At 55.9% G+C, this 24,023-nt stretch overlaps 2 protein-coding genes across 5 annotated transcripts in view; one reads left to right on the forward strand and one right to left on the reverse strand.

Annotated features, from left to right (window-relative positions):
- Positions 1 to 24,023, reverse strand: part of MTG2 (mitochondrial ribosome associated GTPase 2) — a 164,707-nt gene that overhangs the window by 88,833 nt on the left and 51,851 nt on the right. The gene's annotated exons all lie outside the window — the stretch shown is intronic.
- Positions 182 to 24,023, forward strand: part of TAF4 (TATA-box binding protein associated factor 4) — a 72,142-nt gene continuing 48,300 nt past the window's right edge. Inside the window, exons 1-2 of one of the 4 annotated variants that reach the window (XM_049700052.1) lie at positions 182 to 490; positions 572 to 1,516. In XM_049700052.1, coding sequence (XP_049556009.1) covers positions 244 to 490; positions 572 to 1,516 — 1,192 coding nt within the window. In that variant the 5' untranslated portion in view covers positions 182 to 243. Of the gene's footprint in view, positions 1,517 to 24,023 lie in introns of all 4 variants that reach the window. The other 3 variants (XR_007472417.1, XM_049700051.1, XM_049700050.1) reach the window with 3 other exon arrangements.

A 24,023-nucleotide genomic window follows, 5' to 3' on the forward strand; every position in this document is an offset into this window, starting at 1 on the left:
AATGGCGAGGCGCCGGGCGGCGGGCGGGGGCGGGCGCGCCGCCGCGCCTGCGCAACGCGCCGCCGCCGCCCTCCCCCCCGCCCGGCCGCCCGCGCCCCCCGCCCGGCCGCCGCCCCCGCCCCGCCCGGCGCGCGCCGCCCCCCGCCCGCCCCCGCGGCCGCCCGCCCGCCCGCCCGCCCGCGCGGAGCCTCCTCCCCGCCCAGCGCCGGCCGAGCGGCGGCGGCGGCGGGCCGAGGAGGAAAGATGGCGGCGGGCTCGGATCTGCTGGACGAGGTCTTCTTCAACAGCGAGGTGGACGAGAAAGTGGTGAGCGACCTGGTGGGCTCGCTCGAGTCGCAGCTGGCGGCCAGCGCGGCCCACCACCACCACCTCGCGCCCCGCGCGCCCGAGGCGCGGGCCGCGGCCGCCGGCGCGCTCGGGAACCATGTCGGAGCCGGAGCCGTGCCGGCCGAGGGCGCGCCCGCAGCGGCGCCGGAGCCGCCCCCCGCAGGTAGAGCGCGGCGCGGCCTGAGCGCGGGCGGCCGCCGGCCGGGCCCGCGTCCTCACTGCGCTGCTTCGCTTGTCCCCGCAGGGCCCGCCGCGAAGCTGAGCGCGCTCGAGGCCGGCGCGAGCGCCGCGGCCGGCGCCGGGGCCGGGGCGGGCGCCGCGGCCGGGGCCTGTGCGCCGGGGGCAGCGGCCGCGCCCGAGCCCGCCGCCAAGCCCGCCGCCCGCAACGGCCCGCCCGGCGGCCCCGGCGCCGCGCAAACTTTGAATGGGAGCGCCGCGTTGGGGAACTCGCTCCGCGCCGCCGCCGCACCTGCTGTCAGCCTGCTCCACAACGGGCCCGCGCCCGCGCCGCCGCCGCCCAAGCCCGCCGCCGCCACTGTCATCCAGACGCCGCCCTTCCTCGGCGCCCCCCCCGCGCCCGCGCCCCGCGCCCCCTCGCCCCCCGCGCCCGCCACGCCCGCCGCGCCCCCCGCGCCCGCCGCCGCTGCCCCGCCGCCGGCGCCGCCCGCCGCCGCCAGCCTGGCCCGGCCGCCCGGTCCCCCGGCCGGACCCCCGGTGGCCGCGCAGAACGGGGGCAGCGCCGCGCCCGCCCCCGCGCCCGCCCCCGCGCCCGCCCCGGCCCCAGCGCCCGTTTCTGCCCCGGCGCCCGCCGCCAACAGTCAGCCAGGGCCCGCCGCCGCGCCCGCGCAGGTGGCCAAGGCCGACTCGCCCAAGACTGCGCTGCAGCCGGCGCCCCCGCCGCCGCAGACCCTGGCGGCCAGCTGCCCGGCCGGCGCGGGGGCCGGCATGATCCTCGGGCCAACTATGCAAGGGGCTCTGCCCGCCGCCGCCGGCCTCCCACCGCCGGCCCCCGGTACCCCCACCGGGCTGCCCAAGGGCTCGACCAGCGCGGTGACCCAGAGCCTGCCCAGGACGCCCTCGGCCACCACCGGCGGGATCCGGGCCACGCTGACGCCCACGGTCCTCGCCCCACGCCTGCCGCAGCCGCCGCAGAACCCGACCAACATCCAGAACTTCCAGCTGCCCCCAGGTGAGTGGCCGCGCCGCCGGGCGAGTGCGTTCGTGCCCTGCAGCTGGGCGTCCAGGAAGTTGTCGGGCTGGCAGGACGCGGAGGTCATGGGCCCTGCGTGGGCCTGCTGCGAGCGGGGGTGCGCTTCTGCCCCGGCGCGGGACGGTCCTGGGCATGCGAGTGTGTGTGCGGGTGTGTGTGTGTGATGTGGTAGTGGGGGCCTCCTACCTGGTGCAGTGCTTGGCTCCAGCTTAGTTCTTTGCGTTGCAGAGCTTCTCTGCTAGGACTGCCAGTCCAGCGAGTGGGTCCTTTGCTCCCTTCCTGGCTCTGTGTGCCCCTGCCCAGTCCCCGCACGATGGAGAGCAGTAGCAGCTGGTGCTCCGGGGACAACTTACTGGGTTATTCAGCCTGGGCCCGTGGCTTTCCCATGCTTGGCACTTCCCTCTCTGATTTCTGGGATCAGGCATGTGGTCTGTGTCCTCATTGAACTCTCCTGCTCGTTTATTATGCTGGGCTGTGATTGGTGTCCCCTGCCGGTGGGCTAGGGACCCCCCCTTTCCTGGTGAGGTTAGCGGAGTGACGCCCCCTCCACGAGGCTGGGCAAGGCTGCACGGAAAGCTTTCGCTGCCCTGCTGACACCAGGATGGCAGAGTTCCCAGGTGAGCCTGGAGGAGTCGCGGGGCACACAGCCTTCCTGGTCGGAGCCCTTGCCTCACGCCTGCTCTGCAGCCTTGTTTCAGCACTCCTCGTAGGCACGGTGTCCTCAATTAGAGGATGCCGGTTACCTTAATTATTACCAGTGAAGTCAGCGGTGGGCACGTGCTCTCCCATCAGCGGGTCCCTCGGAGGTACAGACGGTGCAGGAGGACCGCGAGCCTCCTTGACCCCACGCTCCGTCTCCCGTCATCTCGGCAGCTCTTTAGGTTCGCCAGCGAAAGGTCCCCCACGGCATTACGCGTCCCGCTGCTTTGTTTCGGTCTTCCTGGGCAGCGAGAAACTCCAGCACTGGAGGCTCCCTGTCTTCCCTTCCATGCCCTCCGCCTCGCCTGCGCGGACTCGGAGCGCTCCTCCCCTGCTGTGTAGTAACGTGTGCCGCCGCACAGGAGTAGTAGAAACAGCACGTCCTGTGCCTGTGTCCCCCATGCTTTCGGAAAAGAACGGTTGGTCACCTTGAGAGGATTTCAGCGTCTTGGAAGGAAGGATTTGCTGTCAAAGTGCTGTGAGGTTTGGAGCCGTGGTGAAGTCTGGCAAGGACCTGATGTCACACGGGTGGGAGGAGGGGAGGTTCCAGCCAAGAGCAGCGTTTTGGGGTGGTTGTGGGAGCCCCCCTGCTGCGAGGGGGGGTGTAAGTTACTTGAGATGTGCGGGCTGCCCCTTACAGCACAGTTTGTTTGTTTTTGAGTTTGTAGGAGGGTTTTATTAAAGGTTGTGTTTTGCTCATTATGTGTCTTTTGACCTTTTAGTGGAAGATATGTTTGATCTTCAGTAACGTTTAAAAAAGAGAATTCGGGGTTGTAGCACATTATGGAAAATGTCAAAATACTTTTTACCTACTTATTAAAATACCTCCTCATTGGTCCTCGGCACCTTCCTCGCTCCTAGCAAGGCCGGTTCCATGCGCTGCACTTTTGTTATTGAAAACTGGTGTGAGCTCGTCAGTAAATTTTGCGAGACTGGCGCGCTGTGCCTGGCTCCCAGGGCGGGGTGGAGGCCGTCGTCGTGTCCCCCATCCCCCGCCTCCGGCCTGCCCGGATGGTGCCTGTAGGTGTGGCTGTTTGGGGTTGACTGGATCCCTTTGGTCTGGGCCTCTGCGTAGGTGAAGCCTTCGCTACCTTATTTCTTCTGGGGGGAGGAAGCTGTGGTTTGGAAAGGGCACCTGTGTCATCTTCGTTGTGATTGACCCTGGACTCCCTCTCACCTCCTGTGCTAGCGGTGTGTTAGGGATGTCTGCATGTGACAAGTAGGCGACTCCTTGAAGAAAATCGTAGAAGCGCTGACTCTTTGCATGAGTTCTCACGAGTCTTTGCATTAGTCCCACGTGTGAGAGCAGAGAACAGCTCATGTTGACATTTGGGTGACAAATGCTGAGAGCTGTGCTTTAAAGGGGCCAAACGCTTTCTAGAAAATAAAAGATTCGCATTCATCTCTTCATGCTCCCCTCCCCCCACAGTTGATCTACTGATTTGGAGCGCTGATTAATTCCGCTCCTTCACCTTAATAACAGAAGAAGCACAAAAAGTATAGTTAAAATTACTACCAGTGCCCCACAGCAGAGTGCCTTCTTTTAAATAGCACAAATTAGTTCTTTAAATCAAAGTGACAGATTACGAATATTCTAGTTGCCTCGTATAATGGGTCAATCAGAAAATATTAAGTTCTGTTTGATGCTTCCTTTTCTCTGAAATTTTTCATCATAAAAATGTACAAAGTGGAGGTGGAACTAACTTGTAAAAATAACTGTTGCTTGGATGATAACTCATTCTTGTTAGTACTCAGGCATTAGGGGTGGGCAGGGTTTTCAAAGCTACACTTAGGTGTCAAGTGAAGTAACAGACTGTTGGCAGTTGGAGTGTGGGTGAGAGGCCTGCCCCTCCCGGTGCCTTCCCTCCCTGTAGGTCAGAGTCCGAGGGGGGAAGCAGAGGGACAGAGGTCTCACCGAGTCCCTGAGGGCCAGTCAGGCCTTGCATGTTTCATCCTCACAGCCACCGTGGGCACGTGTTGAACTTGGTTTCAGTAAACTCAGCCTCGATATTCCTTGTCAGGACAGTTTTGTAAAGAGACGTTGATGTTATTGTAATTAATTTACTCACTTAAGGGTACCAGAGTTTCAATTTTATCTGCTGTGGGGAATATTAAGAACACATGAGCCTTCAGAGAGATTGTTGCAGCAAAGGCAGTGGACCCAAGAACAGTGAAAAGCACTAGTTAGTTCTGTACCCCTTAGAATAGTCATAACATCGAAGTAACATTATTATTATAGTTGAAAGGAGAGAAAAGTGATACGACACCAAAATTGGCGTGTGTGCAGATGGTTTCAAGAGATCTTTTGAGATAGGTGTTACGCTAGAGATGCTTATTTCTAAAGCTTATCTTTTCTTGCATTTTCAGCAGTGTATGTCTGTCTGTTCTGCTTTCACAGAGAATTTGTTCTCCTGTGGGTCTAAGGTTTGGCTGAAGTGTCGGTTCTCATTCGGGATAGAACACCTTTCCTCCATACCTGGGCTTCGGGAATGTTTGCATGGGGCTGGTGGCTTAAGATGAACACTCTTGAGGCTGCTGAGGTCTAGGGCAGGGGTTCCCGTCCTTGGTGAACAGAATTATTGGATGGTGGGGAAAGGGGAAAAAGAGTCCAGGGTAGCAGACTGTGCTGTGTGGGCCGGGTTGAGTTCTGGGAAGGCTGGTCCTGAGCCGGGTGGCAGCCCCAGAGTTTTGGGCTCTGGACGTCTGGTGGCCGACTTTGGCAGAAGTGCTTTGGCACGAGGGATGTTCTTAGAAGTATAGATTTTGTTACTTGAGGGCACTCTTGACCTGGGACAGAATATGTGGTTCTTTGGAGTCTCAGTTTCCCCAGGTGGAAAGTGAGGTTGACCATTTTGTGAAGCACTGTGAAATTGCGTTGGGAGGAGCGGTACGCACCACTGTCAAGTAGCGTTTAGTCACACGCTGTCTCAGCTCCATCATGTTTCTCACTGGTTTCCAAGCAGTATGTTGCTGTAGATGTAGCAAAGTCTAAACCACAGTTTTCTTCCCGTCAGCACCATGCCCAGATTGGACAGGTTCTCAGTGACCAGGGAGCCTGGTGTGGTGGCCAGCTCTGGTTCTGTGAGAAAGTTGCTGAGGTTGTCATCACAGGTGGGCCATAGACCTGGGGGACATGTCCTGGAAGCCATGGGGGGACAAGGGGGTGCAGCTGTCTGCAGAGAGAGTGGACGTGGGCAGGGGGCTCACTTTAGGCCAAAGGCCTTCACTGAGTTTTTCTCTTGACATCCTTAGATAACAGTGACATTTGAAAAAAACAAAAACCAAAAAACTTTTGGGGAGCTGTACCCGGCCAGCACTGGGCATCTCTGCTTAGCGTAGCAGAGGTGGTGTCTCTGAGTTTGCTTCCACACCGCCGGCTTGGAGGCGAGGCCCGTGGCGGGCAAGCAGGCGGTCACTCTTCCTTTTTCTCTGTCCCACCTTGGAACCTGGCTGTCCCCATTGTCTTTAGGGTGGACGTAGCCGTCTTGGTGACGTGGATTGATCAGGATGATGTTGCACACGTAGGTGGATGTCTTTTGGAGCTGGTGGTTCTCACGTTTTAGCAACAGCCAGGAAAGGGGTTCCTCAGGCCCCTCCGGGGTGTCTCTTCTCACTGCGCTCCAGGGCAGTGGGTCCCGCCCTTGTGGCGGAATCACCAGAGTTAGAAGAGACAACTTTCTGAGTACCACTGCATGAGGGGTGCGTCCTTATTTGCGAGGGCTCTGGAAGGAAGCAGTTGGGAAAGTGGTCTCCTGGCTAGGGGGCGGCTGTCACGCCCCCCCCAGCCTGTGGGGTGGAGCCTGGGCTCTGGCCGCTGCCCACCCCCTGCCCCCCGTAGTGGTGTTTGATCGGAACTGGAGCGGCTCGGTTCAGACCCCGCCCTGGGGGGAAGCGGCTCAGTGGAAAGAGCAGCGGCGCACCTGTCTGTTTCCTTGAAGTCGTAATGAGATGCCGGTGGTTCCTGACATGCTTCCCGAGCCCGTTTCAGTGTAAATGTAAGCTTTCCTCATCTTAAATGATACCTTTTAAGAAAGCTTTTTCATAAATCACTAGTCGTATGTGAGTTGATCAAAACATAATTAAAACCGTTTTTGAAAATCTTGAAGCAGAGATTTTGAAGGACTCTGGAGAAACTTGCCTGAGATTTGGGGTAATTTGCATAGGTCTCAGAAGCACTTTTCCTTGTCTTCGTGTTGATAGCAAGCAGGAGACTCAGATTTTCTTGATTGTCCTGATTGATTCAGTCACCGTTCAGAGCTCTCACCTCTGAAATTTGTCTCAGGCTGGAGGTCGGCAGCTTTTTATTTAATCAGGCCTTTGATAGTAAATAAAACAGTCGAACTAAGTAAGAAAACCAAAGGACAGGGGAGCTGTTTGCAGCAGGACCCTCTGCCCTGGGTGCTGTGCGCCTGGCGGGTGACTGAACTGTGTTGTTTCCTGCTGGGCCTGAGGGGACCCTGGCTCCTGGCCTGTAAGTTACAAATGCACGCACTTCAGAGCTTCTTTCTTGGAATAATTGCTCTTTAACGCTCTGTGAAGTAGAGCAAGTGCTATAAAGTCATGACTGAAAATTGGAAACTTTATATTTCTAGGGTAGGGCTATGCACGCTTTGAATAAGAAATTTTGAAATTTAAAAAATAAACGTATTTATTTTTGGCTGCGTTGGGTCTTCGTTGCTTCGCGCGGGCTTTCTCTAGTTGCGGCGAGCGGGGGCTACTCTTTTGCGGTGCATGGGCTTCTCATTGTGGTGGCTTCTCGTTGCGGAGCATGGGCTCTAGGCACGCGGGCTTCAGTAGTTGCAGCACGTGGGCTCAGTTGTTGTGGCTCACGGGCTCTAGAGCGCAGGCTCAGTATTTGTGGCGCACAGCCTTAGTTGCTCCGCGGCATGTGGAATCTTCCCGGACCAGGGCTTGAACCCGTGTCCCCTGCACTGGCAGGTGGATTCTTAACCACTGCGCCACCAGGGAAGTCTCAAAAATTTTGAATTTTATATATCCTCGAATAGCTACACCAAGGAATTAAAACCTTTAGTAAACAAAGAGATACAAAATATGTCCACAATTTAGATTCCTCCCCCGCCCCCATTTGAGAAGTGCATAGACGTCGCCCCTGTTTGTCCGGCTTCCTTGTCCGGCTGCCTGCCTGTCCGTGCTGCTGCATGGGCGTGGATGGAGGCCGTGGATGGAGGCCAGGGGAGCTCCCCACCCTCCTGGCGTGGGCATCGTGAGCGGGGCTTGAAGCAGGGCCTGTGAGTGCAGAGCCCCTCTGCAGCCCTGTGAAGCTGAGTTGGACTTTTGTCCTTCCCTCCTGAAGTTAGAGCCTGGATGGGAACTTTCTGCCTCTTCCACATGGCCTGGGAGGAAGGGACATGCACGCTGATTTTGAGCCCAAACTCGGGAGACGTGTGACCAGGTGAAGAGGAGGATGCAGGATATCCGCGCTGACACTGGGGAACTAGTATCTTCCAGGGCTTGTTTCCGAATGTTCTCTAGCTCCAGAGGTTGGGGAAATCCTAAAACGGTTCTTACGACCGTATCAAATTGGATGTCATATTTTAGAACTTAGGGGCAAGCGGTAAGAAGGTTCTAGCTCTCAAGTGACTTGTTTTGGGGGGGTGGTCAGTGGTCTGAGTAGACACCAAGTGGACAGGGCGGGACTCTAGCAGCCAGGAGATCTAAACCCTCCTCCCCAGTGCTGGGCGCGGCCTGCCAGGTGTGTGTCCGCTGGTCGGAGTGGCAGGTGTTGGCTGGACACTCCACAGAGGGCAGAGAGGCCTGTGGGGTCAGCGAGGAGCCTGTGAGCTTCGGGGAGGGAGAGGGCAGCGCACACCGCTCACACGGCCATGTCTCAGCATCACGGGGAGAAGGCGAGAAGGCAGCTTCTCCACTCCGAGACTTTGTGCTGAAGTATGTGGACAGCTGCTCAGGAAAGGAGTTTAAAGGAGTTTTTTACACCTCTCACAGGGGAGCTCACCTTCATAAGGTTTATGCAGACGGACGCTGGGTGGTAGTGAGCCCAGCACATGAGAGACAGGCCTGATGCATGCCTGTTTGATCTGTAAAGATGCTGTGAAATAGTAGCATCTTAAGTATCACGACACTTATTTGAAGAATTAAAAAGGAAAGCATTCTTGATTGATTTTCAAAATGTAACTGTGTTATTAAAATCATTGGTCACTTGAAAATGACTCCTTTCCTCACCTGTTTTTTCTGATCATAAAATTAGATTTATTCCTTTAGGAAGTTTGGAAAGAGGGGCCCTGTGGCCCGCCTTCTGCGTGAGTTTGGAGTGCAGCTCCCACCCCTCGGTGATCTTTGAAGTTCCCTTTGTCCGCCTGGTCCCCCACTGCCTCGGGCCAACGCTTCGTCGCAGGCCCCTGTGACAGGCTGCTGTGCTGCTGTGCACTGGTCTGTCATGAATGACCCTTAGGTGGCTGTCCTGGTGTCCACTCTGTGTGCGTCTGCTGGGCTGAGCACTTCCAGGTCTTTGATAAAGATTGTCTTCTGAAGAGCTCGACCATTTACGCTTTTGAAACCATGGTTTTTAGAAACGTGGCCAAAATATGACTCTTTAGAAATCGATAGCGTTCTAAAGACTTCTTTAGACAGTTCTATCTAGTTTTACGTCACTTTTTTTTAACCAAGTGAGGTTAATTAAACCACCTTGATTGGTGGAGGTGTTGACGGAGAGGGTGGCCCGATCCCACTCATGCTTTCCAGGTGTGGACTGAGCCAGTGAGCCAGGCTGCTGTGGTGCCGGGGTCCAAGCTGGGGGCCCCCAGTTCCACAGAGCCCCTGCTGTCAGGGTGCTTCGTCGTGCTGGGCAGCAGGCAGCGAACAAACAAGCGGAGCCTCAGAAGGGTTTCTCACCCTAAGTTGATGGAGGAGTGGACGAGGGACCAGCAGGCGCCGCCGGCCGGGAAGGCCTTCCGAGCAGGCAAATGAGACCCGGGTGATGAGAAAGGAGCCACATGCCGCCTGGGACCTGGGTTCAGGCAGAGGAGGGAGCCAGTGCAGGAGCCTGAGGGCAGGTCAGGGAGAGGCTCCTGGGCCGGAGTGGGCTAGCGGGGGTGGGGGGAGCCACGGGGGATGGGTGGGGGCTGGCTGGCTGAAGAGCCGTGTAGCCAGGTGTGCTGGGGGTTTGAGTTTATTCCAGGTGCGCTGGGAAGGCTTTGGAGGGTTTTCGGCAGCGCAGCAGTAGAATCTGAACTGCGTTGTGAGAGCACTTTGTGTCTGTGGCCTGTGGAATGCAGGGGTGAGGTGGCCGGGGCAGGACGGGCAGCGTCCAGGCGGGGGCAGATAGCCGGGCCTGGGGTGCCGGCGTAGGGTGGAGCGCTGTGGACTTGCTGATAGGCTCAAGGCCAGGGAGTCCCAGAGGGACTGAGATTCGGGACCACAATGACACGGGAGAAGGTGGAACGTTCCCTGGGTGGGCAGTGAGGGTGGGGACAGATGTGTGTGTTTGGACACGTTAAGTTTGAGATGCGTATTCCCAGAGGAAACATCAGAAGTGGGTAGTTAAATATAAGGCAGGAGCTTGCGAGAGAGGTTGGAAGAGGTCAGAATTTGGGAGTCGTGGCATTCGATGGGATGTTTGGTTGTGGACGGTCACCCCCAAGGGAGCCTCAGCGTAGACCCAGCGAGTGAGGGCTGCCTCCTGGGAGAAGGTGGGGAGTGGGCAGCCCCCTGCTGGGGCGGAGTTGGGGCGGGCAGAGGGTCAGCAGGAAAGGGTGGCCCTGAATGCTGCCAGCTCTTTGGGGAAGAAAGACATGGGGCACTTGTTTTAAGAGTGTTTTGTGATGTCGGACGTTTGTCATTGAGGGAGCGCCATCCCCTGGCCTCTTTGCCGTTTTATTTATGAAAATGGCTTAGAATGAACATCATTACTTTCGACACGGTGCGTGAGTTGATGAACTCAGGTGATTTGCAGTCCTCGACTTCCTGCCATGTGCAGATGGAGGGATGCAGGGGTCTGTAGGTTTCTGGAGCCGGTCGGTCCTGTGAAGATGACCTCCCCTGATGAAGATGCTGAGACTGGAGGTGAGTGGCTTTTCAGGGACCCGGCGGCCAGTTACCGAGGGGCTGGGCCCAGAGAGAGGCCGGCCGGCTGGGCCTCCAGGGTGCCTGCTCCTTCCTGTGCACCCCTCATGGCTGTGCCGACTTGAAACAGCTGATGCACAGGGACCAGGCTTTTCACGGGGAAAATCCATATGGCGAGAGGCTGTTCCCAGGGTGAGTGTGCCCGCCACCCGTTCTGGAGACGCAGGTGCGGGAGGGCGTGGAGTGCCCGGGCCGCGGGCTTCTCGGGGTGGCAGCAACTGTGCTCTGCGGTCCCGGCTTGGAAAGGCCCCTCACTGCGCCCGCGGGCTCTTCTCTGCACGGGCCGCAGGTGCTCCGGTCGAGGCCACCTTGCCGGCTGGAAAGGGTGAGCGGTCACGAGACACCCTGGCCTTGAGGCCCGGGACCTTTCTCCTGATGGCAGAGGCCGTGGGCTCCTTCAGCCTGTGTCCGGGGGCTGTCTTGGTGGGCAGTCAGCAGCCCTACTCGTGGCCCCGCAGGCCAGGGCAGTGGTTTGAGAGCTGGGCACTCGTCGGTCAGCAAGCACTAACTGAGCACCAGGTTCAGGTCCGACCTTGTGCTGAAGCAGTGTGGTCCTGTCCTCAGGGAGTGCCTTTCTGATGGGGTCGTGTTGCTGAACCACTGTAGGTCAGTGCGTGAGGGCAGGAGTGGGCCGAGTGTTATGTCGTTTCTGAGATGCAGTGTCATTAGTCAGTCCCTCCCCTGGTGTAATTTCTCAAAATAGAGGTTCTGTCTGTTATATTCAGTTCTGGAGACGCCAGAGTTTTCTCTGCTGCTTTGGACTGATTAGATAACAAGGCAGGTCTGGTGCCACTTAGTTATGTGTTTGGCAGTTTAAGAAACTCAGTTCAGAATGCTCACTTTGGAAGTCCTCGGGTGATGTAGTAAAGATAGCCTACAGCTGGGCCACAGGGAGGCAGGCAGAGAGCCCTGAGCCAGAGCTTGTCAGTGATCGTGCGGGTCCAGGCAAGGCTCCTGGCCGCTCTGGGCCTCGGTGCCTGGCCTGGGCCCTCGTGGACTGACCCCTGCTTCCCTTGCACGCTGAGCAGTTGGGAAACCGCTGCCTGGTGCCGCCTAGCGTCCTGGTCCTGGAGCTGTGGGGGCTTTGCAAACATGCCTCCGCGGGGGGCTCTGAGGCTGCGCTTGGGGGTGCTGTTGGCTTGGCGACCTCGGGGCCGCCAGCAGAGTCTCCTGGTGTGGGTGTGGGTTGCCGACCCGCTGGGGACCTGCTTCCCTAGAGACGAGTGTTGTGTCTCCGGTCTAGCCTTAGCAGGGTGGGACAGGTGAGTGCAGGGATGCGTGGGCACGGGCAGAGCAGGCGGAGAGTATCTGGGCTCCATTCTCCGGGTCAGCACGGCCGGACGGCAGGAGTACATCGTGTGCAGGAAGCAGGTGGGGTGGGGCCCGGTGTGAGCCCACTTTCGAGGCCGTGCAGGGACACCACTCGGATCTGTGTTCCTACCTGTGTTGTGCCGTGTGTTCCTTGACGCGCGGGCTTTCTCTAGTGCGCTGAGCAGGGGCTACTCTTCATTGCGGTGCGCGGGCTTCTCATTGCGGTGGCTCCTCTTGTTGCGGAGCACGGGTTCTAGCTGTGTGGGCTTCAGTAGTTGTGGCACGTGGGCTCAGTAGTTGTGGCACGCGGGCTGTAGAGCACAGGCTCAGTAGTTGTGGCATGTGGGCTCAGTAGTTGTGGCTCACGGGCTCTAGAGTGCAGGCTCAGTAGTTGTGGCATGTGGACTCAGTAGTTGTGGCTCGTGGGCTCTAGAGCACAGGCTCAGTAGTTGTGGCGCCCGGGCTTAGTTGCTCCGTGGCATGTGGGATCTTCCCGGACCAGGACTCGAACCCGTGTCCCCTGCATTGGCAGGCGGGTTCTTAGCCACTGCGCCACCAGGGAAGTCCATGCCTGCCTTCTTCCTCATCAGTCAGCACCCGGGTCACAGCCGTACGTCACGGCTGCTCTTCATTTTGCCGAGAACATCGCTCTCTGGACGCTTCTGCCCGTCATCAGGCGCCAGCCCCTGCGCTGCTCCTGGACCCTGGCATCTGTGGCCCCCAAGGCAGAGCAGGCCCTTCCTCAGGACTGCATGTCTCGCGTGTCTCTCACTGAGGCCTGTCTCCGTGGGTCCCAGCAGCGGGGCAGGTGGCTCTGAGCCCGTACAGGTGGGGCTTCCTGTGGGTTACCAGTTGGTTTTGACTGTGGTCTCGTCAGCAAAGCAGGGGACACCTGAGGGCAGGGAGCGTGGCTTGTGTGTCGCTCCTCTTTGACCTCAGCATCAGCGTGGCGCTTGCGTGGCGTACGTGCTCGCCGCTGAGTCAAGGAGGCCTGGGGGTGTTTGTGGTCTGTCTGCTCAGTAGACAGGCCGAGACTTCAGGAAGCCGTTGGTGGAGACCAGTGGAGGACAGGATAAGTGTGTTTGGATCTGAGATGTGTAGACGTGAATTAGTCATGGTCTCTGGTCATGTAACAGTTTAATAAGCACCTGTGACACCCCTGGCAGCAGAGCTGGGTCCCTGCACACCTCCCACGTGACTGTCTGGCCCCCACCTCTCCGGCCGCGGCAGCCATTGTCCCCCCTCGTGGCCACCACACCCTCGTTTCCCCTTCCTACCTGCTCGTGGCGTCTTCCTGAAGGTTGCTGAACCGTGTGTCTGGTTTTGCCATAACTTTGTAGAGAGAGCCGTGCTGTGGGCCGTCTTCTGGGACCTCGGCTCCTCAGGCGTCGCGGTGCAGGAGTCGTCCTCCTGTAGGGCGGGCGGTCCTTTGTCACCTGGGGACCCCACAGCTTCTTCAGCCCCGCTCACCTTGCTGGGGTGTCCAGTGGGGGAGCAGGGGGCACAGTCCTGTCGTGGGAGGAGTCGCCAGCCCAGGAAGTGCTGCCGCTTCCCAGCGATGTGTGGGGTATGCTGAGCTCCAGTGGGGGAGCAGGGGGCACAGTCCTGTCGCGGGAGGAACCGCAGCCCAGGAAGTGCTGCCCCTTCCCAGCAATGTGTGGGGTATGCTAAGCTCCAGTGGGGGAGCAGGGGGCACAGTCCTGTCGTGGGAGGAACCGCAGCCCAGGAAGTGCTGCCCCTTCCCAGCAACGTGTGGGGTATGCTGAGCACAGGCCGGCTCTTTGCTTACGGAAACTCACGTACTTGCTTCTAGACGCTTGAGTTCGGGTTGTCCACTAGATGCCCAAGTGAGTGTCGGTGGGAATTGAGATGTGCGTCAAATTCAGAAGTGGGTTCAGGGCTGGGGACCTGGAAGGGAGGGTCCCTGAAAGAGGGATGGTACTTTAAACCAGGGGGTCGGTGTGCTCGCCTGGTTTGGGGGACGGGTAGGATAGCCAGGGAGGAAAGAAGCGCCCACAGATGTGTTCTGAGACCTTCTGACACCTGGAGGCGGAACAGGTGGATCAGCAAAGGATGCTGCAGAGGAGATGGGGGAAGAAGGGCGCCCTCGGGGCGGGGCGGGGAGGCAGGTGTGGGGTCAGGAGTGTGTCAAGGAGATGAGTGTCTTCACTTGGCAGGGAGGTGAAGACGGAGCTGCCCTTGGGTTGGGCCCTGGAGGCTGGTGACTGGAATGGGCCAGCCTGGGGGAAGGTGAGAAGGGCCCTTGGGGTGTCAGGACAGTGCTTGGGGACTGTCGGTGGGGCACATGCAAGTGGAGTCTCAGTCTCTTTGGTTGTTTCTGGGCTTGTTTCTGAAAGATGGGAGATTTTAGAGCACGGCTCTCCAGTGGAAATGTGACGTGAGCCACACAGAAAGTTCAGTTTCCAGTAGCAGTTAAAAAGGACAAAAAACATGAGCGTACGACAAAATGAAAGTAATAATTTTAACATATTTTGGCCCACTGTATCACGTCGGGCTGTTACCCGTGTCCAAGTCACCCTGAGCTGTTGGTGCGCCTGCGGACTCAGCACAGCCCCTCCTGGGGCTCGAGGTGGCTCCTGGACGTGTACCTGGGGACGGAGAGTGCAGCGGGGGAAGGAGGGTGTGTGGTCAGGCCCTGGAGGAGGTCGCTGGGGGCTGGGCACTGAGCCAGAGGGCACTGAGCCGGAGGGCGGTGTGGGGGCAGGCTGAGGACGGTGCGGAGCCGGCCCTTGGGGTGGGGAAGCGTGTCAGGAGCTGCAGTGCGGCCGGCAGCGTGGGCGGAGTGGGGAGGGCTGTGCAGGAGGCAGGTGGGAGGGGCTGGACTGGATGGGGGGGGGCCCTGCCTCCTTCCCTGGGGGCGGCAGGGAGGGGGGCCGTGTGCGCTGTGTCCTGCCTGCAGCAAAGCACTGGGTCACCGGGAGAAATCGGGCAGTGGGAGCGCCCAGAGTCGTCCAGGGTGGCCGCGGGGCTGACGGGTCAGCGATTGCTCAGCGGCAGCCTTTTTGAGAGTGAAAGGAGGACACGGATAACAGAGTTCAGACAGGAGGGGGAAACCATTGCTCTGGGTGGGTCAGCCCCATGGGGCTGGGGGGTGCAGCCCGCGGCGGGAAGAGGCCACGCTGGCTGGCGCTTGGGGTCCCCCGTGCCCACCCCACCTCGCTGCCCGGGGGCTGACATCCTGCTGGAGCCGTTCTCCAGGAGCTTCCAGGGGGAGGCTGTGGCGAGCACGCCTGTCTCTGCCTGGGGGCCCTGACACACTGGGCCCCAGCCGCACCGAGGGCCTGGACCTTCAGCCCAGTGTTGCCATCTCCGTGCCGGTTGCAGGACCTCGGGTCTCCTGGGGTGGGTGCCCCCCGGCCCTGCCGTCGAGCCTGTGCCCCTGGACGCTCCAGTTCTCCAGGTTGAGGACAGTGTGCTGCTGTTTCTGTGGGCACTTTGCCCCTTCTTGGTAATTTCGTGGCTGTGCTCTCTTTTTGAAATTCCTTTTACTTTGTCGGGAGCACGGTGTCGTGTCTGCGTGGTTTGCTCTTGTGCGTTCTCCCTGGTTGTGGGTGCCCCGTCTCCCCAGCTCTCTCGAGTTGCTTTGTGAGAAAGGAAGCCTTCTGATCCTTGGCACGCAGGACAGCGATTGGCCCGTAGCAGGTGTGCACGCCCCTGTCCTGTAGGAGCCGTTCCTGAAGTGTCTGGTGGTCCTGGCTTGTCTGAGCATGGCATGAACAGGGAGGGGGTCATGCTCGTGCCTCGGCGCCCCTCGTCTCTGGGTGATCGGGTGGGACTAGGCGGGACTTCTTGATGCCAAAACGTTCTCAGTGTCTTAGGAAAGGATAATCCGGCTCTGAGTTTTTCCTGCTTAAAGCCTGGACACATGGCTGCTGTGCTACCCAGACTCCCCCAGTTCCCGTTCGTGGTCCCTGCAGCAGGCACCCTCCTCCCCGAGCCCTTGGGGGCAGTGCTGGGAAGACCCCTTCCTGCCCTTCCTCCTGGAGTCTGCTTTTCCTCCTTCATTCCTTGGTTCTTAGTTTCCTGACCAGGGATCGGACCCAAGTCCATGGCAGTGGAAGCCCGCATCCTAACCTCTGGACTGCCAGGGAATTCCTGGAATCTCCCGTCCTTCTATTCTCTCCTTCTCTTGGGGGCTTGGGACCACTTAGGTTCATTTATTCTCGGTTTAGTGGGTCTTGGTGGGGGAAGAGATTGTTCCACTGGTCAGACAGCCACCCAGAGGCTGCTTCTCAGGGGGGTTTGGGGGCACCTCCCTGGACTCTCCAAGTACTAGTAAAAGCAGATTAAAAAAAATATATTTATTTACTTATTTATCTTTGGCTGCATTGGGTCTTAGTTGTGGCGTGTGGGATATTTTGTTGTGACGCGAGCTCTTCATTGTGGTGGGCAGGCTTCTCTCCCGTTGTGGCGTGCGGGCTCAGTAGTTGCAGCTCGCGGGCTCTCTAGTTGAGGCACTAGGGCTCAGTTGCCCCTAAGCATGTGAGATCTTAGTTCCCCGACCAGTGATCGAACCCGTGTCCCCTGCATTGGAAGGCGGATTCTTAACCACTAGACCACCAGGGAAGTCCCCAAAGCAGATTTTTTTTTTTTTTTGCGGTACGCGGGCCTCTCACTGCTGTGGCCTCTCCCGTTGTGGAACACAGGCTCCGGACGCACAGGCTCAGCAGCCATGGCTCACGGGCCCAGCTGCTCCACGGCATGCGGGATCCTCCTGGACCAGGACACGAACCCGCGTCCCCTGCATCGGCAGGCGGACTCCCAACCACTGCACCACCAGGGAAGCCCCAAAGCAGATTTTTTTAAAGACAATTTTTTTAAGAGCATTTTTAGTTTCACAACAAGTTAAGAGAAAAGTATAGAGATTTCCTATGTGCCCCCAGCCCCCACACATACATAACCTCCCCCATTATCCGCACCCTCCACCAGATGGTGCATTTGTTACAACCGATGAACCTGCATTGACACCTCATCATCGCTCAGGTCTATAGTTTACATCAGGGCTCACTCTTGGGGTTGTACATTCTGTGGGTTTGGACAAATGTATAATGACATGTATCCACCGTTGTAGTATCGCACAGAGTAGTTTTACTACCCTCAGAATTCTCTGTGCTTCACCTATTCATCCCTCCCTCCCCCAGCCCCTGGCACCCACTCATCTTTTCACTGTCTCCATCGTCTTTTCCAGAGTGTCGTAGAGTTGGAATCATACGGTATCGTAGTTTTTTCTGACTGTCCTCTTTCACTTAGTAATATACACTTACGGTTCCACCATGTCTTTTCATGGCTTGATAGTTCATGTCCTTTTATCACTGAGTAGCATTCCCCTGTCTGGGCATACTGCAGTTTATTTATCCATTCACCTGCTGAAGGACATCTTGGTTGCTTCCAAGTTTTGACAGTTGTGAATAAAGCTGCTTCAGACATCTGTGCGCAAGTTTCTGTGTGGACCTGAGTTTTCAGCTCCTTTGGATAAATACCAAGGAGCAGAGTTGCTGCATCCTATGGTAAGAGTATGTTTAGTTTTGTAAGAAACTGTCAAACTGTCTTCCAAAGTGGCTGCAGCGTTTCACATCCCCACCAGCCGTGAATGAGCGTTCCCGTGGCTCCACATCCTCACCAGCGTTTGGTGTTGTCGGTGTTCTGGATTTTGGCCATTCTGAGAGTGACGTAGTGGTATCTCATTGTTTTAATTTGCACTTCCCTGGTGACATATGACGGGAAGCATCTTTTCATGTGCTTATTTGCCATCTGTATCTCTTCTTTGCTGAGATACCTGTTTAGGTCTTTGGCCCAGTTCCAGTTGGGTTGTTTGTTTTCTTACTGAGTTTCAAGAGTTCTTTGTATATTTTGATCAATAGGTCCTTTATCAGATGTGTCTTTTGCAAATATTTCTCCCAGTCTGTGGCTTGTCTTCTCATTCTCTTGAAGTTGTCTTTTGTAGTACAGATGTTTTTAGTTTTAATGAAGTTCAGCCTATCAATTTTCTCTTTTATGGATCGTGCCTTTTTTTTTAAAATTTATTTTAAAATTTATTTATTTATTTATGGCTGTGTTGGGTCTTCGTTTCTGTGTGAGGGCTTTCTCCAGCTGTGGCAAGTGGGGGCCACTCCTCATCGCGGTGCGTGGGCCTCTCACCATCGCTGCCTCTCTTGTTCTCTGCGGAGCACAGGCTCCAGACGCGCAGGCTCAGTAATTGTGGCTCACGGGCCCAGTCGCTCCGCGGCATGTGGGATCTTCCCAGATCAGGGCCCGAACCCGTGTCCCCCGCATTGGCAGGCAGACTCTCAACCACTGCGCCACCAGGGAAGCCCTGGATCGTGCCTTTGGTGTTGTCTCTGAAAAGGCATCACCAGGCCCAAGTCGTCTAGGTTTTCTCCTCTGTTATCTTCTTGGAGTTTTATAGTTTGCACTTTGCATTTAGGTCTATGATGCATTTTGAGTTAATTCCCGTGAAGGGTGTAAGGTCTGTGTCTAGATTCATCTTTTGCTTGTGGATGGGTGTCCAGTGGTTCCAGCACCATTTGTTGAAGAGACTGTCTTTGCTCCATTGTATTGCTTTTGGCCCTTTGTCCAAGATCAGTTGATGATATTTGTGTGGGTCTATTTCTGGGCTGTCTGTTCTGTTCCATTGATCTATGTGTCTATTCTTTCCCCAGTACCACACTGTCTTCATTACTATAGCTTTTTTTTTTTTTTTTTGCGGTATGCGGGCCTCTCACTGCTGTGGCCTCTCCCGTTGCGGAGCACAGGCTCCGGACGTGCAGGCTCAGCGGCCATGGCTCACGGGCCCAGCCGCTCCGCGGCATGTGGGATCCTCCCGGACCGGGGCACGAACCCGTGTCCCCTGCATCGGCAGGCGGACCCCCGACCACTGTGCCACCATGGAAGCCCTACTGTAGCTTTTCAGGAAGTCTTGAAGTTGGGTAGTCAGCCCTCCTACTTTGTTCTTCTCCTTCAATATTGTGTTGACCATTCTGGGTCTTTCGCCTCCTCTCCGTGTGAACTTTAGAATCAGTGTGTTGATACTCATGAAATAATGTGCTGGGATTTTGATTGGGAATGTGTTGAATCTACAGATCAAGTTGGGAAGAACTGACATCTTGACAGTATTGAGTCTTTCTATCCATGAACATGGAATATCTCTTCATTGATTTAGTTCTCCTTTGATTTAATTCATCACTGTATGTATTATGTTAGATTTATATCTGAGTATTTCACTTTTTGGGTAAGTAGTATTGTCTTTTTAATTTGAAGTTCCATTTATCCATTGTTGATTTATAGGAAAGCAGTTGAATTTTTTTTTTTCTTGGTTGCGCCCCACGACATGTGAGATCTTAGTTCCTCGACCAGGGATAGAACCTGTGCCCCCTGCAGTGGAAGCGTGGAGTCTTAACCACTGGACTGCCAGGGAAGTCCCGCAGTTGAATTTTATATATTAACCCTGTATCCTGCAACCTTGCTATAGCCGTTTATTAGTTCCAGGAGTTGTTTGTTTGTTGCCAGTTCTTTTGGATTTTCTGCATGGGTGATCATATGATCTATGAACAAAGACAGTTTTATTTCTTCTTTTCCAATCTGCGTACCTTTTATTTCCTTTCCTTTTCTTGCACTGGTCAGGAGGACTTCTGGTTGAAAGCAGTGGTGAGAGGGAACGTTCTTGCCTTGTACCAGGTCTTAGTGGGAAAGCTTTGAGCTTCTCATCATGAAGTATGATGTTAGCTGTTGGTTTTTTGTAGATTATCAAGTTGAAGAACTTCATTTCTGTTCCTTTATTGAGAGTTTTGATCACGAATGGGGGTATTTGGGGGAGAGTCATCGGGGAGCAGCCTCCCTGGGACGCTGGAGGAGCTCCTGGCAGGGAAAGCCTGAGGGAGACTCCTGCCCTGTCCAGGCCTCGGGATGGACTGTCCCTCTTCTCAGTCCCCGAGTGAGTCCAGGGTTCTGAGAAGAGCATTTCTGGAACTGGACCCCCCAAGGGCAAGCCCCCTCCTTGGTCTGGGGTTTAGGTGACAAGCGCCAGTGTCGCTGCCCAGGGGACCTGGCCCTGCCCGAGCCCCCGGGGGCTTTCGGGACTTTCAGGGGTGATTTTTGGTGCTTGCGTTAGAAGGCACCCCTCCCCAACCAGGGGTGCCCCGCTCTGGGGAGGGGTGGGCTGGTGGCCACACACTGTGGGTGGGGAAGAGGGAAGCGCCTGCTGGGCGGACGTGGTGGTGGGGGCAGGGGCCGAGCCTTGGTGGAGGGTGTGAGGTGGGAGGAATAGTGGGTCTGGGGGCGCCCCGGGGAGCATTGGCCTGGGTGACACCTGTTCATCAGGCAGCCCCTGTGCCTGAATGTCCTGGTGAGGGCTTCTGGGTGCTGTATTGAGATGGTAGATCTCTGGCTCCCCTGGCCGTGTTGTTTTCCGTATGATCGGAGTTTGATAGCAGACATTTATGTTCACCAAGCTCTCACCATGGAAACCAGGGGTCACTTTTCCTGTGGCAAAGCCTGGCGTGTTCCGGAGCAGGTTCGAGCCTTTGGGCTTGGCTGTGGTGTGAGCGCTGCCTTTACAGCAGGGGGAAGGGCTGGTGCCTCAGCGTCGTGGGCAGGCGCCCCTTGTGAGATTCTACCCCCCACTGGTAGGCCAGGTTCTCAAGTGAGGCTGTGCCTCTGAAGGTCTCCCTGAGTGTAGTTGCAGACCAAGAATCCACCGAAGACATTGTCCTGTTTTGCTCGGTTAGGGTTTTCTCTTTCCTTGCACATGAACTTACAATTTCCTTTGCAGGTTTAGGGTTCCCGTTCTAGGGGCAGGAAAGTAAGGCGAACACAGTGGGTCTTCCCTGTGTAATCTCTAGACTCTCAGCCCTGCTGGGGAGGAGTGTGAAAATCCAGTAGCTTTAGGGGAAGCCCACACTCGCAGTGCCTGCTCACTCTTGGGGCAGGCCTCCTCTCCAGAGCGGGTGGCATCTCAGGGCTGGGGCACAGGCTGCTGGGTGGCCTCCCGAGGAGACAGGGCGTCGGCCCGCCCGCCGTGGGATGGCAGGCACTGGATGCAGAGTCCCGGGAAGCGAAAGTGCGTCCCACTCGCAGTGACACTGAAGTCACCGTCCTAAAATCAAAGAGTAAACGTAGAAAGCAGGTGGCGATCTTTCTACCTGTAGCTTAGGAAAAGATTTCCTGGGACACAGGTGGCTGAACCATCGAAGAAAAGATCAGTAAACTGGATTTGAGAATTGAAGGAAAACTATTGCTAGCTGACAGACAGTGTTAAGAAAATGGAAGGCAGGCTGTGAAGTGAGATGAGCTTGTGTCTGGAATACAGCTCAGTAGTCAGAAGACAGCTCTGTTCAGAAGGGGCAGACGTTTGGAATAGATGCAAGAGAAGTTACAGAAATGGCCAGCAAGCACATGAAGAGTCATCAGAGGAATGCAAGTTAAGCCCCCGTGGGATACGTCCACTGCTTCCACCTACACCGACGCAGGTAGAGCGAGAACGACCGACCGTACCTCCTGTGGGTGGATGTGGAGATCGTGGAGCCCTGTGGGGTGAGTGCCAACGGGGACAGCCAGGCAGGCGGAGACAGCTTGGCATCTGCTTGAAAAATGCGGCATGTGCGCATGGTATCCAGCACCCCCTCCAAGAGAAGTGAGACGTGTATCCTCCTGGGGCTCGCTGGTAGCGTTGGCAGCAGCCCTGTTTGTAACAGCCCACGCTGGAAGTGACCTAAGTGTCCACCAGGTGGTGAGCGGTGCACGCGGTCTGTCCACATAGTGGGACACGACTTAGGATACAAAGGAATGGAGTATGCCACGTGCCACGATACGGAGGGATCTCAGAGTCGTCCACCAAGTGCGAGAAGCCAGGCACAGGACCGGCTATGATCCGGTTCCATTTATGTGAAATTCTAGCAAAAGCTGTGCTGTGAAACAGTGGTTGCCTGGTCAGGGGTGATGGCTGTGTGCTGCCCAGAGGCTTTCTAAGTTGATGGAAATGTTTCAAACCTTGATTATGACAGTGGATGCACAACTGTATGCCTTTGTCCAAGCTCACCAGGTTGTACACTTTAAATGGGTATATTTTGTTCTTTGTACACTGTGTTTCAGTACAGCTATACAAGAAAAGTTCATGGTGCCTCCTTTTCTTCCTGCCTTGGTGTTGCATGATGTCCCGGGGGAAAGAAGGGTAGTTGGAGCTGGAGTTACAATCTGTGTTCTCGTGTATTTGTGTAGGATACCAGTGTCTGCCCTCTCCTAAAACCAGGGTGCAACAGAGCAAGAAGTCGGGACTGCTGGTCAGGGGCTTCTTTGAAATGGCTTAATTGCCCTCTGGGTCTGATACTGGTTACTTAGTCTCGCTTTCCTTAATTTTAAAATAGAGAGCTAGAGCACCAGGAAGCCATTTGCCTGAGCTAAGGGGCCGCTTATTAGCTGTGCCTGTGAGGAGTTACTTTCCCCCTGGAGCCCCCGGGGGCAGTGCTGTGTCAGGCACCGACGGGACCACCCACACAGCTTCCATTTTGCTTCTATTGAAGTGGAAGCATCCGTCTAGTCCTCATTGGAGGAAGCTGAGTGTCCGTCGGGGGTGGTCTTCCTCTGGGCCTGCCTGTCCCAGAAGTGGCCATTGTAAGGTATAGCTTACCTCCTCTGTACTTGCAGACCAACAAGATAACATTTGGTCTCCAAACACATACCCATCATAGAACATTCGATAAACACAGAAAAGTATGGGAAAGGAATGGTTAATAATCTGTATTTCTGTCACCAAGAAGAGGTCATAATTATCTCTGACACGTTGTTTCCTGATTTCCAGAATTTCCCAGGTCCTTAACTGTTCTCTGGTAAACATGATTTTAGTGGCTGTGCACCTGAGTTAACGTTCGTTCACTCTTCAGTGCTAGCCTAGTGCCAGCCGTGTGCCACGCCTGTCGTGTGTGACGGGGGCCCTGCCGAAAGGGGAAGCTGTGCTGGGGTGGGCGTGAGCACGAGTGGTGTGAGCAGCGGAGGGTGGCCTGGTGGGTTCCTCACCTGCCTGTCTGGGGGGCTCTCGGCACCTGACACACCAGGTGTGTCTTCACGTGTGTGTCTCCTCGCAGCCTTGGCTGCATCTGGGATCATCTCCGTGTGTCGTAAGGCGAGTGAACCTCGCAGCGTTTCTGGAGGTGCCTCTTTTTTCGCTGCCTCCCGTCTCTGCACGGGTGGCCGTGGGCCGGGTGGGGTGTCTGGCCTCCGCTCCGTGCTCGCTGTGTCCTGTGCTCTGGGTCCCAGGCCTGGAGGCGGACTTTTCCCAAGAAGCCTGGGAACGGTCTTTAAAGGAAAATGGCTCTGTAAACACCAAGGGCTGGGGCCAGGTCGTGTGTCCTGTCACTGTTGTGTGCTCTGTGAGGGAAGGGAGCTCCTGTCGGTGTTTCCAACATAGCAGGTTCCCCCCCATAAATTCTTTGAGATTATATTTGTATCTCTTCTCTTGCACGGAGCATCTTGAATCCTGATCGTATACACATGTTTATCACTTGGCTTATTCTACCATATACTTAGAGGTAGTTTCAAGATTGTAGGAGTAAGACTGGAGTAAAGTTTAAGGCTTCTTTGCGGTTCTTTGTGGGCTCAAGACTCCATTGAAATTCTTTTTTGTGTGTGTTATGCTACCAATTTGATACATGGTTTAGATTTTTAAAAATTTAATTAATTCATTTTTACGTATTTTTGGCTGCACTGGGTCTTTGTTGCTGCGTGCAGGCTTTCTCTAGTTGCGACGAGCGGAGGCTACTCTTCGTTGCGGTGCGTGGGCTTCTTGTTGCGGTGGCTTCCCTTGTTGCGGAGCACGGCCTCTAGGCACGAGGGCTCAGTAGTTGTGGCTCGAGGGCTCTAGAGCACAGGCTCAGTAGTTGTGGCGCATGAGCTTAGTTGCTCCACGGCATGTAAGATCTTCCCGGACCAGGGCTCGAACCCGTGTGCCCTGCATTGGCAGGTGGATTCTTAACCACTGAGCCACCAGGGAAGTCCCCATGGTTTAGTTTTTTTTGTTTGTTTGTTTTGTTTGACTTTGTTTTCAATTTTACCTCCTATTGTTTTGTTTGTTGTAATTTTGTATCTTGAATGTGTGAAACATTTTCATGGTAGGAAGGCTGAACTCTGTAGAAGCACTTTCATCTCTAGTTCTGCCTCTCTTCTTCCCCTAGAGGGATAATTTAAAAAATTTTAATTTTCATTAGTTTGTGGGCCATCTTTTCAAGTATGTCTTTTTGTAAAAATAAGTGTGTGCACACAGATGTATTCTTTTCCCCCCTTTTTCTTACACCAAAGGTGGCGTATACGTTGACTTGAACCTTGATTTTTTTCTGACAGTATAACCTGGAGATCATTTTCTGGTGGC

The sequence above is a fragment of the Orcinus orca genome, chromosome 16 (assembly GCF_937001465.1).
Source record: "Orcinus orca chromosome 16, mOrcOrc1.1, whole genome shotgun sequence".
Lineage (NCBI taxonomy): Eukaryota > Metazoa > Chordata > Mammalia > Artiodactyla > Delphinidae > Orcinus > Orcinus orca.